This window comes from Eutrigla gurnardus, assembly GCF_963514095.1.
Source record: "Eutrigla gurnardus genome assembly, chromosome: 3".
NCBI lineage: Eukaryota > Metazoa > Chordata > Actinopteri > Perciformes > Triglidae > Eutrigla > Eutrigla gurnardus.
This window is the reverse complement of record NC_139917.1, coordinates 26,092,233-26,110,562: the sequence shown is the minus strand read 5'-3', so window position 1 is coordinate 26,110,562 and position 18,330 is coordinate 26,092,233. Positions and strand designations below refer to the sequence as shown.

The 18,330-nt window shown below is 42.3% G+C and overlaps 1 protein-coding gene across 1 annotated transcript in view; it reads left to right on the top strand.

Moving 5' to 3' along the window:
- nr3c2 (nuclear receptor subfamily 3, group C, member 2) overlaps nucleotides 1–18,330 on the top strand; it is a 67,517-nt gene that overhangs the window by 31,821 nt on the left and 17,366 nt on the right. Inside the window, exons 3-4 of the mRNA XM_084005729.1 lie at nucleotides 8,601–8,728; nucleotides 16,504–16,620. Coding sequence (XP_083861855.1) covers nucleotides 8,601–8,728; nucleotides 16,504–16,620 — 245 coding nt within the window. The remainder of the gene's footprint in view (nucleotides 1–8,600; nucleotides 8,729–16,503; nucleotides 16,621–18,330) is intronic.

Here is an 18,330-nt window from a genome sequence, read left to right as displayed (position 1 = left end):
TGTGTATTTAGTTAGATTTAATCCAACTACCGTGCTTGTTTTTGCTGTTATCATGTAGGTTTATGTTCAGGAGGGGATTTTTGATTGAAGACACTTGTCTGGTATTTCATGTTTATTAATGTGTCTAACATTGTGTTGATCAGTGGCCTCTTGTTTGCATAATTTCTCTATTTCCCATGCCTGGAAATCAACCTGATGCCCAACAAAGTATTTTTCAACATGTCAGCTGAACTTTGTTACCAGCTTTTTTGTGTCTCCGTTTTCTGCAAAAGATCTTGGAAACTTGGAGCTGAAATCAGAAATTGATCAGTGGGAGGTTGTGAATTATTGCAGGGTTATTGTTTGACAGTTACCCAACATTTTCAATGTTGGTGTTTTTTGTAGCTCTGAATAACATCTCTCTTGATGGAGAAATGTTTTGAGGCAACCAAATTAAAGTAACTATGAGGAACTTTTTATTTTGTGTTGATTTTGGCGGTCCCTGTGGACAGAAGAGGTAGTGTTTTGAGCACCAGATTCCCTTGAGAAAACCTCTCATTTCACTGCAGCATGGTCTGACAGTCTTTCCCGTGGAGTCCTGGTCCTGGTTCTCCCATGCCTCCCTTCCCTCCGGTGGGCTCAACAATGCGGTCTGCGCCTCCAGCAGCGTGGTGTCACGGTTTGGCCTGGCGGGGCAACGAAGCAAACCTCTGGTCCTGACCGAAGAAGAAGTCACAGCTGACAGGTGCGGAGCTTTCCACCTCCCGCCGGAGCCCCGACTGCAGGTTGGAGGCAGCAGCGAAACCCGATCAGTGTCTGTCCTTGGTGGGACTGATCGCTGCCGGAGGCCCTGCTGGAGTCTGGTGAACCTGCATGATTTTGTCTGACTCTGCGCATTATCAAACCTGGAGGCCTGGTCTTCTCGCTGATTGTCTCGTTTACTTATGGAGGTCATATAGAGGCGTTAGTATTAAATTTAAAGTGTTCCATTATCAGTAAGAAGTTCCTCACAGTACCTTAAATGTGTGGGATTTACACCCACGTCTCTACCTTGTACAGATTCATTATTTCCAAAGCTCACATGCAAGGTCTAAATTGAGTTCCTTGCAGTATTGGAGATATTTGGCCTGGTTCATGCTTTGTGTATAAATGAACCCACCTCTTACAGTCAGAAATCAACGAGTGGGTGTGTTGACCCCATAAACTGTATAGGAACTGTTCATTTTTCTTGTGGCGTTGTGCATAAAGGAGAATTTCAATATGGTTGCGCTTAAGTTTTTGTGTGCAGTTTGAAAAGTATGAAAAAAGCACGCATTTTATCAACGGCAAATTAGAGTTCACACAGTTTAAGCATGTCATGCTACACAGAAACTATGTCTGAAGCTTTGGGCATGCAGTGCCACTTCCATGCCTAATTTTATACTGCGTGAATGTGATCGGTTTCTCGCTGCCCTTGACAGGCATGAATTACGGGAGTTTCCAGCCAGTATAATCCTCCCCAACAGATAATAACACCCTGCCACATCTCCCTGAGATTCATGCCTGCATGCGTTGCAACTTAGCCAAAATATCTCAGGTGATTAATTTCATTCACCATGTGTGACAGTAAGTGATTTAGGTGAAGTAAAAATTGTCACACATAACTCTGCTTAGTTGAAAGCCGGTCACACTCCTGCTGCCCTGAAGGTATCCACTTCCTCCATACGACCCCGAGGCAATTCAGCCTCGACTGCACACTGAGGGAAAGGTGAAAGTGCGACGAAAAGAGTGGGCTTGTGGAGTTTAGGGTCAAAGACGGATACAGCTTCGGACGTGTACAAACTGGATGTGGATCACATTGATACCGTAGTCTGTTTCCACTCATTGCCCGAGCCTCTATGAACTGTGTGTCCACATGCACACATGTTTCTACGACTTGTCTCATTTCTTTGTTTACGCTCAAAACAGTACATTTATAGGAGACAGATTATCGTGATTTACTGTTATGGGGAAGGTCACTTTAAGTTTGTAGGCATGAGCCTTGGATGGGAGACAACACAACAGCTTGGAATTTAAAACAAGGCAAACAATCACAGCTTGGCCACCAGATTCCACCAGAAAGCAAATTTGCCATTTGCTAGACTTTATTTGATGGTGAAATCACCTTATTTGTCCCGTACTTAAAGTCTTTACAGATTGTGTTTTTACAGAAAATACAAGGATAATTATAAACTGTGAGACAGAAAGTGATCCTCATGCATATCATTTCAAGGTTCCGATATTTTTTTTCTTAACCAACCAGAAGAGGCGGCCGGTCAGAGTAGATTATTCTGTTACCTTAACACAGGTGTAATGCAAGCCTGACAAAGAGGAAATCTCATATTTCTGTATGCTCAGGTACTCTGCCCAATGCCAGGGTCACCTTCACCAGAAAAATAAATCCCTGGTGGCTTTACAACACTACCCATAAGACCTCTCTCCCTTTGAGAGGCGGTGAGTGGGTGTCAACCTAATGTTTATACTGTCTGCTCATGGTTATGTAAGCCATTTTGTCCTCTTCTTTCTCTCCCTCTCCATCTCCCTGGGCTTGTTTAAACCAATCTACCTTTACCTTTCCGGCAGGCCAAGTTGTGTGTTACATAAATATTCTTTGAGCTGGACTAGCTTAAGTTTTTTCAGCATGCCAAGGTGTGTATTACATAAATATTGTAGGCCAGACTGTAGAGACGCACTGTACTGTGGAAGTTGTGTTCTTTTTTTTTCTTTTTTTCTCTGCAGAGTCAAGGATGCTTCTCTTTCATGAGGGGTAGGTTCAGGGAGGCTGTAGTACTTGTCTGATCCCGATGATAACAGCCTCTAGAATGAACGAATCAGTGTGTCTGCTCACACACACACACACACACACACACAGACACACACACACGTATCTTCACAGTGGGCAGCTGGCTCTAAAAACACTGTAAACACAGGACAGTGCAGAAGTGTGGTTGTTTGTGATAGACACGTCGTGTTTCCAATTCCAATTGCCAGGCAAATTTTAAACTACTTTTAAAATGTTGCATCAAAGAAATGCAAATTAGGTGCATTTCCATCAACTGGTTTGGAGCTGATAAACTGGCCTGTGTAGTTTTGTCAAAAGTCGGCTGTATAGGCTACTCTACTACTTTATGCATTGCCATATTCTTCTCTTTACCCTCGCAGGTCTGTTGGAAGGGTCATAAGAGTTTGACCATCATCATACATGTGTTTTGTGGACTCGGCGAAGGCTTATGACCGTGACCCTCAGTGTTGCTACGAGCCATCCATCCAGTACCTGAGCATACAGAAATATGAGATTTTCTCTTTGTCAGGCTTGTGTAACACTTGTGTTAAGGTTACAGAATAATCTACTCTGACCGGCTGCCTCTTATGGTTAAGGAAAAAAATCCCTCTGTCTCACAGTTTATAATTGACCTTGTATTTTATGTTAAAACACAATTGGTAAAGACTTTAAATACAGGATAAATAAAGTGATTTCACCATCAAATAAAGTCTAGTTCACCACAGATATGGCAAATTTGCTTTTCTGGTGGAATCTGGTGGCCAAGCTGTGATTGTTCGCCTTGTTTTAAATCCCAGCTCTAAGACGGGGCACAAAATGCTTATGGAATTTCCCACTGCATGAATTAGCCTAGCGGCTAGCCGGCGAACCCTTACTCATAGCTCTGATAACATTACCACTGTTATTACGTCACTGCATTTCCCGACAGCAACACAGTTGCATTTCAGCCCGCGTGCAATGTTTTCAGCCCAGCGCTGATGACAACAGAGCAGCTCATATTAGTAGCAAGAGCAACAAGCTAGCTATCTTTCAGTTCCACACACACTGTACATATACAGTGTGTGTAAGCTCCGCCTCCGCCCTCGGTGAAACAAACGTCCAAGATGAAGAGATGAGAGGAGAGAAACGTGGAAGCGTGACGGCCAATAATTGCTCTTTCACACAGAGCCTGGGTTGTGCTGCTGGGTTCTGCACGCTGCACTGAAAAGGTCAACCTGGTCGAGCCCACGCTTTGCCCGACGCAATGACAAGTGTTGCTATATAGACTGCGTGTGTCGCGAGCCATTGTAAATGATAGGTTTCAGTTTGCAGTGGTGCCGTTGTCGCAGTCTGTGTGAAAGGCACTTAAGTCCACATCCTCGTCACTGTGGTATCTTAGAGACATTTCCACACAGACATGCCGTGTGTTACATGCGTGAGGAGGACCTTGTTTTTTTTTTTTTTAGATTGAACAGAACTCTATAGTTCAGCCCCTTGTTTACTGACTCCGTCATGCTAATGTACTTATGCAGATCACCGGGTTCATTCTTACCACGTGGGACCTCATACAGCCATCTCGCGGCCCATAATTCACCCATAATGATGTTATGTTGATAACCTCAATAACAACAGCCCCCTTGACTTCCCTTGTAGCTCTAATTTGTCATATTCGTTGACTTCATGCTCCGTTTCTATGGTAACAAATTGTTCTAGATGCGCGGAGCTCGGATGACTTCTGACCTTTACTCGTGACCCATATTGACCTGATTGATTATGACCTCAGAGGAAGTCAGCTTTGACTGACTGCTGTTGTTGTTATCTAGTGCAATATTTCCGGATTCTGATGATTCTTTGGCCATCCTTTCGGGTCTTAGTACTCGCTGATGTAGCATTCCTTCTGCAGCTGAGAGAGGGTGGAGATATTTGAACCATTTGGAGAATGCTCCCAGTGTTGCATCCGAATTACTTGTAGAAAAAGCCTGCGGCAATTTTGAGCCCAAACATCTGTCCTGTGGTTTGGTCCTCACACATTTTAGTGGGCACAGTGGGCTACGTCTGGTTTCAAGCTCTCACATTTATTTTCCTTTTGTCATTTCATTAATATCTTTCCTGAGCAGCATGTCGGCGGGGGGGAGCAGTAAAGAGGGCAGCAAGTGTTAGTAAAAGATCCAAATTTCTGCTTGGTACGTTTTTTTGGTGGGAAGAAACAGGCTTTGTGTACTCGCACTCATCTGTATCCTCATGGGAAATAAACAGCAACTAAATCAGTTGTTAGCTTTGTGTGTTATCTTTTAAGATGAAAGGACACTGGAAACAATGAAACCGCTGCCCTGGGGTTTCTGTAGGAAGAGAAAAAAGCAACAACTGGAGCGAAGAATGAGACCTTTGATCTGTGCAGTCAGTCCCATTGAGTTAGTCTGAGATTGTACCCAGAAATAGAGAAGACGGGGGTTGAGAAAAAAAGTTCTGAACTAGCCTTCACACAACTGCTTTTCGTCCACATTTCTCGAGCTATTGTGACGGACTATTTAAGATATCCACCCTCTCTATTGTTTATTGTACTTTACATCCCAATTTTATAAAAACAATATCTGTACCAAGTTAACAATATCAATACAAATGTGCTTCTTCTGCAGTCTGTCTTTGTGTTTTGAGTATCTTTGTTTCTTCCAGTGCTACATCATCATTTAAACTTTTATTGTAACGGACAGAAATTGCAGCCTCTGAATATTTTTAGCCAGGAGAATGACAAGCCAAAAAGAATGGAAAAAATTTATTTATCGTGTCCTCGTGGTCAAAGACGTGCAACCACAGAACCACAGCGTCCCCGTTTCGATTCTGACTGGAGAACCTCTGTCGCACGTCGTTCCCCTTGTTTTCTCAAGCTCATTAAAACACATCGCATTATCATTCGTGCACATGCTGTATGCCGACAAACTGTTCAGCTGCCATCTCTGCTGAAACAGCCTGATTTGGGAATGTCTGGTAGCTTGTGTTTAGTTTTGGGCTACTGGCAGCCGTTGGTGCACAGTCACTGCAGCCTGGCCTGTCTGCTCTGGTTTCATAAGCAGAGAGAGCGAATGACCTATATACTTCTCTGAGGGAGGGGAAGTCACCTTGTTGGCGGACCAGCGGGCAGGCAGGGAGGCACGCAGCGACAGGGTTTTAATGTGCGGCACTAATAAAGAGTGGACCACTGACTGCATATTAGAAGCATATACTTTAGAGCTCTCGTGTGCTGTTCTTGGCTGTAAACTTTCTGGGGCTGTTTTTATTGCCATGGATTGCTTTCTTGTTAACACCGCTTTGTAATGGTGTGAAAAGTCTAAATGTATTTGGTGGGGGGGGGTATTCAGCAGATTAACATGCTGAAAAACACATCTTGACATGGATTGGATTTGTGCATGCACACACACACCTACACACACACTCATATTAGCTGAAACCATGGGGCCGGGTGCCAGAAAGATCTAGTCAGACAAACACCTCACCAGAGACTCCTCTAAGCGTCCTAACAAATTGAATGTGTGTGTAGATGGACAAGCGGGAATTAGATCAGTGGTCCTGATTGTATCTGAGTGTGCTGTTGCTGTACCCCTTTCCAGCTCGTCCCCTGGAGGAAATGTGTGTGCATGAGAGAGCGTGCGAGGCGGAGTGACGGAGAGAGGAGGGGAGAGAGTGCTTGGCAGCTGGTTTGATGAAGGATGTAAGGAGAATGTTAACCAGACAATCACCTTGCATGTTATTGATTGAGATGGGAGAGAAGTAATTAGAACAGAAAAGAAGGGGAAGCTGAGGCCACTTTTAGTGTTTTGATACAAGGTGTTCTCTCTTTGTACCATCTACGTGTTGTGTTCTCTGTGTGTATGCATATTAAGGGAAATGTTTTATGAAAAAAAAAAATCAGTCAGAATGTTTCTGTATGTGTAGACCTAGCCTTAAATGCACAAAGCTTTTAACCTACTCAGAATGGAAATGTATGTTAAATGTTTTATTACGTGTGAGAGCCGCCTGATTCAGTGACATTCCATTAAGTACCTTAACGATATAATCATTCAGCCTCATATAGGACATGCTTCCTCTGGCAAACGGGTGAGACCACGTCATGTTTCAGACCCAGACTGTACGAGGTGGCATGTTCAAAATTAAAATGTACCTGCCTCCCACTCTACCTCCCTCCCATCTCCATTTAGCAGAGCTTGTTTATAATAGATTTAGTCTTACTGCCAATGGAAACGCATTGGATATAAATGCTTAAAGAGCTTAATATACAGTATGGCTTAGCATGGAATCTGGGTGTAGTATACTGCAGGGACACTCAACTCAAGCTTTGCTCGGGGGCCACTTTTGCAAAATGACAGGAGGCCAGGGTACACTCTTTGAGAATTTAAAATTAACTATTCAGGGCTTATTTGCCATTATTATTTAGGCACTTCTTTTATAAACTACTATATTGACTAATTCAGATTCAGATTTTTTTAAAGCCAATATTAAACATTTTTGAAGAATAAACTATGTCTTTGGCATTTCTGTCCCTCAATCTCATGTTACCTGCGCATCATCTCTAAGAAGCAAAATCAACCAATGGTATTGTCAATCTGCACTGACAAACATTATTTATCGGTTATGAATGTCATAATCAGCAGATGTTTAACCAACTAATGGGCCAACAGGCATTATGAACCAGGTCTCACTTGAAAATGAGACAACCTGTAAATAAAGGTTAAATTAAAAACTAAAAATGAAATAAACGTTCCATGAAATAACTAAATAAATGTATGTTTATGAAATAAAAGTCCTGAGAAATAAATATGTATTTATATTTACATTTATTTAAACATTTATTGCCTCATTTATTTATTTTAGGATTGATTTAATCGGCATATGTATTTATTTAAATGGAATTTCCATATATATGAGAGAGGAAATACATGGACTGATTATGAAAAAAGGAATAATGTTACATCTTTAATTTGTGTGCACTTAAGTCCTTTCAGTCTTAGACTTGCCAGTAACCTGCTTTGAGCCTCCTTTGTTAATAGATTAACTAGACAGACATCATCCATTTACTTTCGACCTTGGACACCTATTACCCTGACCTGCATGGTCTCATTTGCAGGAATAGGTAAACTGTAACCAACTGTAACTAATTCTCCCGTTTAGCAATGCATGAGTAAGAAGATATTGTAAATCCTGAGCTTGAATGGTAGAGTAATTGTAGAAGTCAGTCAGTAGTGAAAACGTTAAATGATGCCAAAGTAAACAATGCCTTCTGTTGGTTGTTGCCCAGAGTAAATAATGGAAACATCACATGCTACGTACACATCAGCACACATCAGCACCTCACCTTTGATCTTTGACCCTGAACACGTTGTGCCATTTACACTATTGCTCAGTCAAATCTTTGCTCTATCATGTTTGTTTTTTTAATTCATTTTGGCTATCGATCCATACCATATCCAGTGCCTCACACTTTTTACTCCAGAGAAGGGTACAAGACTTTTGGATCCTACTTAAATTCGACATCGTGTTCTGTGTCCCACTGCTTATTGAATTTAAATAATCTCCTCTATAATTCTGTCATTGGCCTCTCTGTAAGCCTGTTGAAGCTATAAATCAGTTGAATGCAAAGCCCACTCTCTTGGTTGGCAGGCATCTTTATGGCAAGCCACATAGTGCTGCTACTGTACAGTGGGTCGTAAAAACACAAGAATGTTTCACAATGTGTATCGGGCCAATAACACTGTGAGGAAGGGGACAGTCTGCCCCGCTTTGTTGTTGACTTTTGAAAATTCTTTGTTGATTTATGTCTGAAAACCTGCGTGCGTTTGTGTCCTTTCAGCTCGCCACTGAGACAACCGTCCTCAACGGCCAAAGTGTGCCTGGTTTGTGGAGACGAAGCATCAGGATGCCACTACGGCGTGGTGACATGTGGAAGCTGCAAAGTGTTCTTCAAAAGAGCCGTGGAAGGTATGGCATTAACTCAAACAAGGCATCGCTGCTCGGGTCCGCTCTCATCTCTATGAACAGATTCTGCATTCACATGCACGGTGTGATGGGACAATACTTTTGGCAATCGCAATGCTGGTTTCCATGTGTGGTCTGAGTAGTATTGACTGATTACGTCCGAGCAGGTCGTGATTGAATGCAGGTAAACAGTCCATGTTGAGGGTAAAAGGATGAACCCACTGGCCCTAAACACAATCTCAGACCCGAACGACTATCGTCTCATGATGGTTTCGCTTTTTTCTTGGTTTAAAATAAACTTGTAAACTTGCTCCTTGTGAACCAATCTGGTCACGCGTCTCTCGCCTTCGACTCCAGTCTCGCATCCCGAGTTGCTAATTTTATACTGTAATAATGTAAACAATGAGCACCACACAGAAAAGGAAGTCTTGGCTTAGATACAACGGAACCCCAGGAAGCCTTGAGGCTTATCTGTCATCAGACCGCTAGCCAACGGGTTCTGATACTGGGTCCGTTCTGTTCATTGTTCTCCGACACACTTGGCACGGAGGAGAAGTTTCAGTTGGTTGCAATCTGCAACCTTATAGCCAGATGCTGCCAAATCCTACACACTGCAACTTAAACACGCTGCAATTTACACAAACAAAAGGAGCAAGCAAATCAAACTAATTTGTCAGTTTGACAACACAAAGAAAACACAAGCAATTAGAGAAATGCATGGCCACAAAATTGATTCATTTTTCAGATCATCAAATTTGATAGATTTGAAAAGCCTACTCAGACGAAGCAGACGTGAAGCAGACCGTACTTTCCATTTAGGCAGCATACATCACCAACGATTATTGCAGAAGTTATTTACCGATGGATGATGTTGGTTTTATTTGCAATACATCGTTTTATGCAACAAACTGCTGTAATCTTAGCAGACTTTCAGCATATTTATTTTTTCTAAATGATCATTAAATGCCCAAAAACCTTTGGTACATTTATAGACTGAGTGGCGCATCAGACATTTTTTTTTTAAATCATTCAAGAGGTAATTCTCCTGCAGCAGTGCTTTATGTTATATTTAGCTGAGGGGAAATCACAAGCAGCCATAATGTGCTTTTCATTTTGTGCCTGAGGCGTTGGCCTCACTCATTAAGATGAGTGTTTGAATGCAAAACGCCCGCTTACAGACCCGGTGCAGGCATAGAAAAAACAAGCCAACAAGCCTGCCAGTCAGCCATCAAGCCCTCTAGGTGTTTTCCTGTCCGTTGGAGGAATTGCACTTATTCCCAATCAAATCCTGCCGTGATTTGATGATATTTACACACCATCATTACGGAGAGCTGAAACCAGATTATGTGTCAGGGGTTATCGAATCAGACATGCCATTGTTCTTGCTTGAACCGCGGCTAGAAAAGAGCCGGCGGCAGAAGATGAAGATCCGACTTTGTGTGTTAGTCAGGTGACACTGAGGAGCTCAGATCTTACTATGCCATTAGCCTACTGACATTTTCCACACATATAAAGTATAACTATACAGAAAGCGGCTCATTGATTGTTCGTTGCCTGATTTAATGCCGTGGACTTTTGGAGCATCCCTCTCTTTCCTCTGTCATTCTGCACCCCAGTGCAGCAGCAACTGTGCAAATCGTGAAAGCCTAATAAGGGCAACCCATGCAATGGTGCGATGGCACCAAGGTTGCGTGCGACGTGTGCGCCCTTCTGATGTGCAAAGCCAGCCGTTACCTTACGTGACCCCTCCACAGCTGCTGCTGCTGCTGCTGAGATGGAAAGAGAGCAGTAAGGTGGAGAGGCAAAGGGTGAAAATAGTGAGAGAAGGATTTTGCAAAGTGAAGAAGAGGTAGAGGACAGTGAAACGGATACAGCGAGGGAGGGGGGGGGGAAGGACAAAGAAAAAGTCAGAGACGCAGACAGAGAGATAAAGAGAGGAGGAGCCGGGAGAGCGAGTAAGAAACGGGGATAGGGATAGAAAACGATGTGTCAGCAGCGAGCGCCGGAGAGGTGTAAGTTAGGACGTGAGAAGACGTTTCACTCCTCCCCTCTCCCAGTATTTCCTCCTCGTTCTCCTCCTCTTTTCTTTCAAAGTTAAAAACTCAGACTTGGCATGTGAGATATAAAAGTCAACCGCAGAGAGTGGGCATCTGTAGAAGGGGAATAATCCAGCCCCACGCTTAATTTCCTTTGGCACCGCCTGCCTCGGGGGACAAAACTTTTCAGTCGGCTGTAGCTCATTAGACGACTAACTGGCTCACAGCCCTTTACTACAGAGCTAGTAAGCATTCCAGAGTCATCAGCAAATGAGATGAAATCCTCGGACTGTGGAGGGTCTAGTTCCTCCTTTATCCGAGTCAGACAAGTCATTGTTAGGCAGCTTTATGTTACACCGTCGGAGCTTGGCACGGTTATTCTAAAGCAAGTCTACGTTTAGACCATCTGTTTGGAATAACTATTGGCCACATGAGTCTTTTACCTTCCAAAATCTTTACAGTCCTCCTCAAGAGGACAAATATTCCTTCCACTTGTTATGTTAACTGCAAGGCGCAGCCTACTGTACACTCTGAAGCTCATAACCATGCAAACGTATGTAGATTATAATGTGCAGAGTACCGACTGTGAGCTTTTCAAAAAGCCCTCGATTCTTTCTTTAAGCGCTCACGTCCACGCACACTTATATCGTAAAGGAAACATTCATCCACCTGCTCTGCTATTCACTACAAGCCATCCAGTTTATCTGATACAGAATGCCAGCTACTCGCACATTCAGTCAACAAACATAGAAGAAGGGTGATAACTTCCACAAAGTTTTGCAGTTGTATTGCCACTGCTGACTTAACTGTCACGCGCAAACATGCCGCCGATTTATAGGCTCTATTGAAATGAGTGAACATCCAGTACGAACGTTTATCCCGCACTGCAGGAAAATGCTTTCTGACACAAAACAACAGTTCATAAATACGTGTTATCGCCGCTAATGAAATGTGGAAATAGCTGAATGCATTCACATGTGCTTCTCTCCAGCAGCCACTCCGCTAAAGACTGGTTTGTTGATACAAGACAGCTGCACTCAATAAATGGCTCCATGTGGAGCGCATTTGAAGACTTGAATGCTTGCTCATTATTCACATGTCATCAGTGGCTTGGCATGTCTGCTCTTTGCAATAATACTAAGCCCTGCGTTTAGCTCACTAGCCGTTTTTTTATGCCGTTCTCTTATTGAACTGAGAGGGTTTTACAGGGATATTAGTCAACCTTGTTACGGCCTCACTTTGTTCTGCGATGTGACTGGGTCGTGGTTTCCAAGGCGCTGGTGTCAATCTGAAAACCCGGTCCACCGTACCGCCTCTGTGAGAGAGGTCACCCGAGGACACGTCTCGCACTGTTTCTGCTTTGAATGGCAGCTCTGCCGTCCACTCGCATGTTTCTGAGCTCAGGCTGAGGGGAATAAAAGGCCTGCCTCCTTTGCCGGAGTGAATGCTTCAGGTTGTGTGTGAGAGGCTCATGTAACAACGGCTGGAGTGAAGCCATTTAGCAGCGTTGTTGCCTTGATCCCAGCTCCACAACAGCATTCGGTAGAAATTCAGTCAGCAAAGCTAACTGTAAATATGTGTGTGACCCACATTGCTAATAGGCATTTAGGTTGGAGAATGCAGCTTGAGGAAGGGTCTAGATACACTTACTGACACCGTGAGTGTGTATGTTTGACATCATAACAGCTTTAAAAATAGACATATGGGCAATGGTATACAATGTTTAGCCAGTAAATTCTTAAAACAAATGCCCCTCACATTTCTTCTGAAGCTAAGTTGTAAGTTCTCAAAATTGCTTGTTTTGACACAAATTAATTCAATTTACAATTACGTAAAGTAGAGAGACACAAATAATTGTGTGTTTTGCTTGAAAAATAACTAGCATACTTACTAACTAGCATAACTAACATACTTTCAAATAAATTGTTAATTGACTAATTATTCCAACACTACAATATTCTTGACAGTATTGTGCCGACTATATGAAAGCTCAGTAACCGGTATGCTGCCGTTATTGGTTCATGTTTGATGATGGAGACACAGTACTTCCTCTGAGCCCTCAGTTCCCCTGGCCTGGGCTGACCTGCAGGCCTGATGGCTCCTACAATCAGACCTCCATCTCTTCCTTCTCCCTAGTGATACCTTTGTTCTTTGACAAAAATGCAAAAAGAATGGCATCAGTGGGTTACACCTTTTGTGTTCAACCAAATAAGCAGTGCCAATCTGATGGGCTTTATCAGTGTCTTCACTGACGACTAGTTAGTAAAAGTTACAGCACTACTGTACGAGTGTGTGGCATTGCTTTTAGTGCTACATACTGTTCTGTAAATGCACACTTCAAATGCAAAAGCGGAAAGAAAAAAAATGCTTAGTTACATGATTAAAATAAATTACTTGCACACTATGAGTTAGGCCTTTCAAATAGGCATTCAAGTAGTGTTTCAATAGACACATAGACGTAATGTTTTCAAAAAGCTTTGATGAGAAATGAGGTATAAAAAGGAGGGGGCATGCTGTTGTAACCCCTTAATCGGAAAACAGCCAAGCGCACTTTGATTTATTTGATTTGGAAGAGGGTCAAATGCGTTTTCAACCTCTAGTTGTAAGACCATATTAATGTTTTTTATTTGTACCAATTACTATCTGACTGTTAACGTAGGTGTAGTGCTGGAATGACGTTAATGTATTGTGGATCAGAGTTCTTTAAGACAGACTGTCGATTTAAACTGCATTTATCATAAACTCACACTGCCATAAGTGGCTGTGTTTGTGCCTTAGACACCTCCAAATACCATATTGAGGCCTAAATAATTATTTAATGCATTATGTGCAAAGGCAGCAGATGGTGAAAATCTTTGTGAGAAGGAAATGCACAAGAAAACAGGTTTGAGATATAGCAGATTATTATAGAAGTAGAGAGATTAGTAAACACAATAACAGCTTCTATTTACATCCTACTTTAACTTCTGCACCCGCTAGTTTTTTATTATAATAATCCAGACAAGGAAAGTTAATTGTGTAGAGCCACATCCAACACAGCTGTTTGTGAGTTGTCCAAAGAAATGGAGTAGCAGTGCTATTGCAAGCCAGTGATTTGCATACTGTTGGCCAAGAGGTAACGACAATTACATCTTTGAAAGATGTTGAAAGGTTGTTTTTTTTTGGTATTTGGTATTTTTGTTGGCTATGTAATTTAGGTTGCAAAAAATACAGATGAATGAAAATCACAGAATTGACCAAATGCTTTGAGAGTGGATAATTAAAAGGCATTAACCTATGAGAATGATGTAATTTGGAGCAGACCCTTTACTTACAAGCCACCTTGCGACTGCAGGACAATCCAGAAATTTGCATTCACTATAAAAAAGTAATATTGACGTTGGTATCTCAGAGGCTTTACACAATTGGAGGCCTAACCACTTGTGTCTAGTGGCTCTCTGAAAATGTCAAGTTAAAGGCTGTATTTCAGTAAAGGCTTGAAGTCTATCGGACTTTTTCGTTTGTAAAGCAGATGCACTGTAGCTGTGCCAGTGGCAGGAGGACTGCAGGACAGATTACTTTTCCTAAAGTGGAGTCCCTTTAGGAAAGAGTATTTCCCTTCAGAAGGATGTCCTCATAACTGATGTAAGCTGGAGCTGACAGACAACAGAGACTACTCAGCGGGTTGTTGCCAAATTGTGAGATCATTAGCTAAAAGTGGACGTGAGTGGACTCCATTAAAAAACTCTTAGGTTTGCCATGAAATGGATAATACGGACAGAATGAGCATTGTACCAGCAGACAGGAGTTTTTAGTATTATGTCAAATGTATAATCAGCATCTAAGGAATCTTATCTTCTTCATGGTGTATTATTAAAAAATATCTTGAGGGAATTTGGATTTTTTAACTGTAAAAAAAAAGTTATAGATTTTTCGCTGTAATGCACATGACTCAAAATGTGTGAATAAATGAACTATCTTCATAAGAGATGAAAGGAGGGGGTTTTTTCAGCCAAAAAGTAGCATTCATCAGTAGTCCGCCACGTGCTGGGTTGATAAGAAAATGCACATATTCAGAGAAGTAAACATGCTGTGTGAGGGCATGCGAGTGCATGCACACACAGTGCATAAATAAACAACTTCTCTTCATTTACAGAATCACACACACACACACACAGTCGTACACACACATGCCATCGAACTACGACTTTGCCTGTCTCATGAAGTGAATTTCACTCCAACAATTATTAACAAGATTCACGGGAATGAGCAAAACTGTTGTCAGGAAGGCTACAGAGTTTTCAGAATTTACCAATTGGTCCGGCCTATCCAAGCGTGTGTGTGTGTGTGTGTGTGTGTGTGTGTGTGTGTGTGTATGCATGGGTTTCTGCGTGCACAAGGGGGGGTGGGGAAGGGGATGGCTGCGTTGTGTTTCCTGTGTCGCAGTTTACTGTTTTTTAGAGCAAGAAAAATGGGCTTATGTAACGGTCATGTGATTTAGCCAGAAATAGTGGTGGGGCTACAGCTGCTGCCTCTCCTCCTGCAGCTTGGTTCCTTGGCTTTTGGCAGCAGCCAGACAGACACACTGCGCACTACTCCTGCTAGCTCAGAAAACAACTTCTGCTCAGTCCTACACACAAATACAAATACTGTACTGTAGCTGCGACAAACGCAATGCACAGAATGTACATGTCGGAGCAAACAGCATGCAAACAACGCACAGGCTTTCATGCTAAAAGACAAGTATAAGCCAAAAAAGAAACAAACAATACGAACAAGCAGGGAAATACATATACATAGACCTGTAAGCGGCTGCTGCGAAACCATATACACCATCTGAGATGTACACACTGTTTTAACATCAACACTAATAGAGCTAAGCCATGCATTGGGGTCATTGGGGTCACTACACCACAATATACCACTCCATCTGGGTTGTGAATTCCCTGCATGTGTATTTGTTTGTTAAAGCCGATATAACATTTGCAGTTTTTTTTTAAAAATTGCCAAGTGGAGCAGCTTTGACTGTGTGCGCATGTTTTATGTGTGTGTGTGTGTGTGTGTGTGTGTGTGTGTGCACGGGAGTGAGAGAGTGAATGACTGCATGTGTGCACGAGCATGAGCCTGCCTGTGTGTGGGCGTATGGCGCTCTGAGCCTGGCGGACGTGTGGAGAAAAAAAAGGGAAAAAAAGAGGGATGGAGACGCAGGCGCAGAGAAGGAGAAAGAGTGGAGGAGGAGAGGAGCTGTACAGTGAAGACCTAGTGGAGCGGAAGGAAGCGCTCTGCAATGGGAGATCATTGGGTTTAGCTAAGGGCTAGGCAGGAGGCAGGAGGGATTCTCGCCATGTTAGCATCACTGTCAGGAATAGTCTAGCTGTAGCCAGTGTCCTGGTTCCAGCAAATATTAATACCCTCATGCCATATACTGTAAAATACACCATTAGCCGTGCGTTGTAGAATGTGAGAGCGGAATAATCACATTTTCAATCATTTTCACGGTGATTATCGTGAAATGTAGATCTCTGATACCGTCAGACATTTCATGGGTTTCTGTGTTGACCTACATTACAAAACAGTCACCCACAGAGACTCTATAGTAGAATCAAACATTCATTTCTCTTCATGTGATCACAGTCACAAATGTTATTCCGGGTTGCATCCTTTTCTTCCGCTTTATTGCTCTTTTTTTTAATATCTTTGCTGCTGCTGAAAATATCACGGTTACTGTTTTTTAATCAAACTGCATGTGTTGTCTTTCTGTAGGTCAGCACAACTACCTGTGTGCCGGGAGAAACGACTGCATCATCGACAAGATCCGAAGGAAAAACTGTCCGGCGTGTCGCGTACGGAAGTGTCTCCAGGCCGGGATGAACCTCGGAGGTGAGGAGTCGCACCCCAATTACAGATTTGCCCGGTCACGTGTCCCAGATGTGACATTTGGCCTGGCCCTGCTTATAAAAAAATATAGATATGGAAAAGTAGGTTCTGGCTGTAGTCACAGAAGGGCCCGAGGATGCTGAGTCATAGGATTGTTTGTGTGTATGTGTATGCATATAGTAGCCTATATCTGAACACAATATGCATAATGCATCTCCCGAAGGTGTAGACATTACTCTAGTCTATACGATGCCAGCTGACAAAAACTGCAGAACAGTTACAGTATTGTATTATGAGGAAAGACGACACTGTAGTTGAGAAGGATGTGGAATGAGATGTATTCATTTATTGCCACTGGCTTATCTCAATTCAGGGTCGCAGTGGCATATATGAGGCTAAAAGCATACTTGATGGGGTTTCAGTCCTTTAGAGTTATTGAAATTACAAATTGTATGCTCCTGCAGGACACTCAATTCAAACGTGAATGTAAATGTATGGAAACATTTGCTAGCGCTGTCAAATTATGAACTAAAATAAAGTTGGCCAAAGGGAAAGGGGGAAAAAAAACAGGCCCCCCTTCAGCTGCTGCAGTTCCAAAGAGCAGCCCGAGTTGTCTGCTTCATGCCTGTTAGTGAATTCTTTGTGAGTTTTCTAAATGAAACCAGAATGAGATCTTTGAAACATGGAATGATATGGATCTCTTGTAGTGGGGAGACGAGTAAATGAATGCTTCTGAAAACTTTGGTCCTCAGACTTTAGACCCAGACTAGCTGTACAGCTGTGCACTGTAATGTCTAAGCAAGACTCCTTTACTTGCTCTGGAAACCATTTACCGTAATGACTGTGAATGGATTTCTTTATAATGATTGTCACCTTATTATCTTGCGTTAGTTTTATCTGTGCTATATGATACAACAAACCATTTTTTGTGTTATTAGCGTTTTTATCTGTTTGCATACGCAATGAGATGAAAGTGTAAAAGCAGTGAATATTAAATATCTTCATCCTTGGGGATATTTCAGCACTTTTGACAGATTCTGTGACTAATCTACAGTACTGTACAGTATAGGCTACTGGCTTATGAAAATGCTGTCATGTGGAAATGCACTAGAACTGTCTGCTGTCACGTCAAATCAAGTTTAATTAGCCCAATATCACATAAAATATTTAAAGGGCTTTACAGGCCCGCAACGGCTCCGAACCTATATCAGGCTCTCTATGGCTCAAGTCCTTTATGGACCGTGGTTTAGTAAATGGTTGTGGTTCTAATTTCTTATTTTTACCCCATAAGTGTTTTTCTGATGAAGTGATGATGTTAATTAGCTTTATTTAACAAGATAATAATTTAAACACTTGTTGTTATGCAAGGTTACATGTACAGAAGAAACCCCAGATGCCCACTGAAAATAAAGACATTCAATAATGATGCATTGAAACAAATATGGAAGGGCTACTATTATCGGGGCCATATAAAATGTATTTTATCTGGAGGGATTTCTAAGACAGCAGTAAGATTGCTTGGTTATTGTCAACAGTCCCATAAATTACACCGAGTAAAGTGCTCATAATGAGGCCAAAATGTCTGGAAATGCCAGTAGTGAGGATATTTTACATTCTTTTCGAGGCCCGTGCCTCCAAATGTTACAACTAACACGTTTGTCCTGGAACCAATCCCAATCTCTGATAGCACAACATTAAATAAACAAATGGACA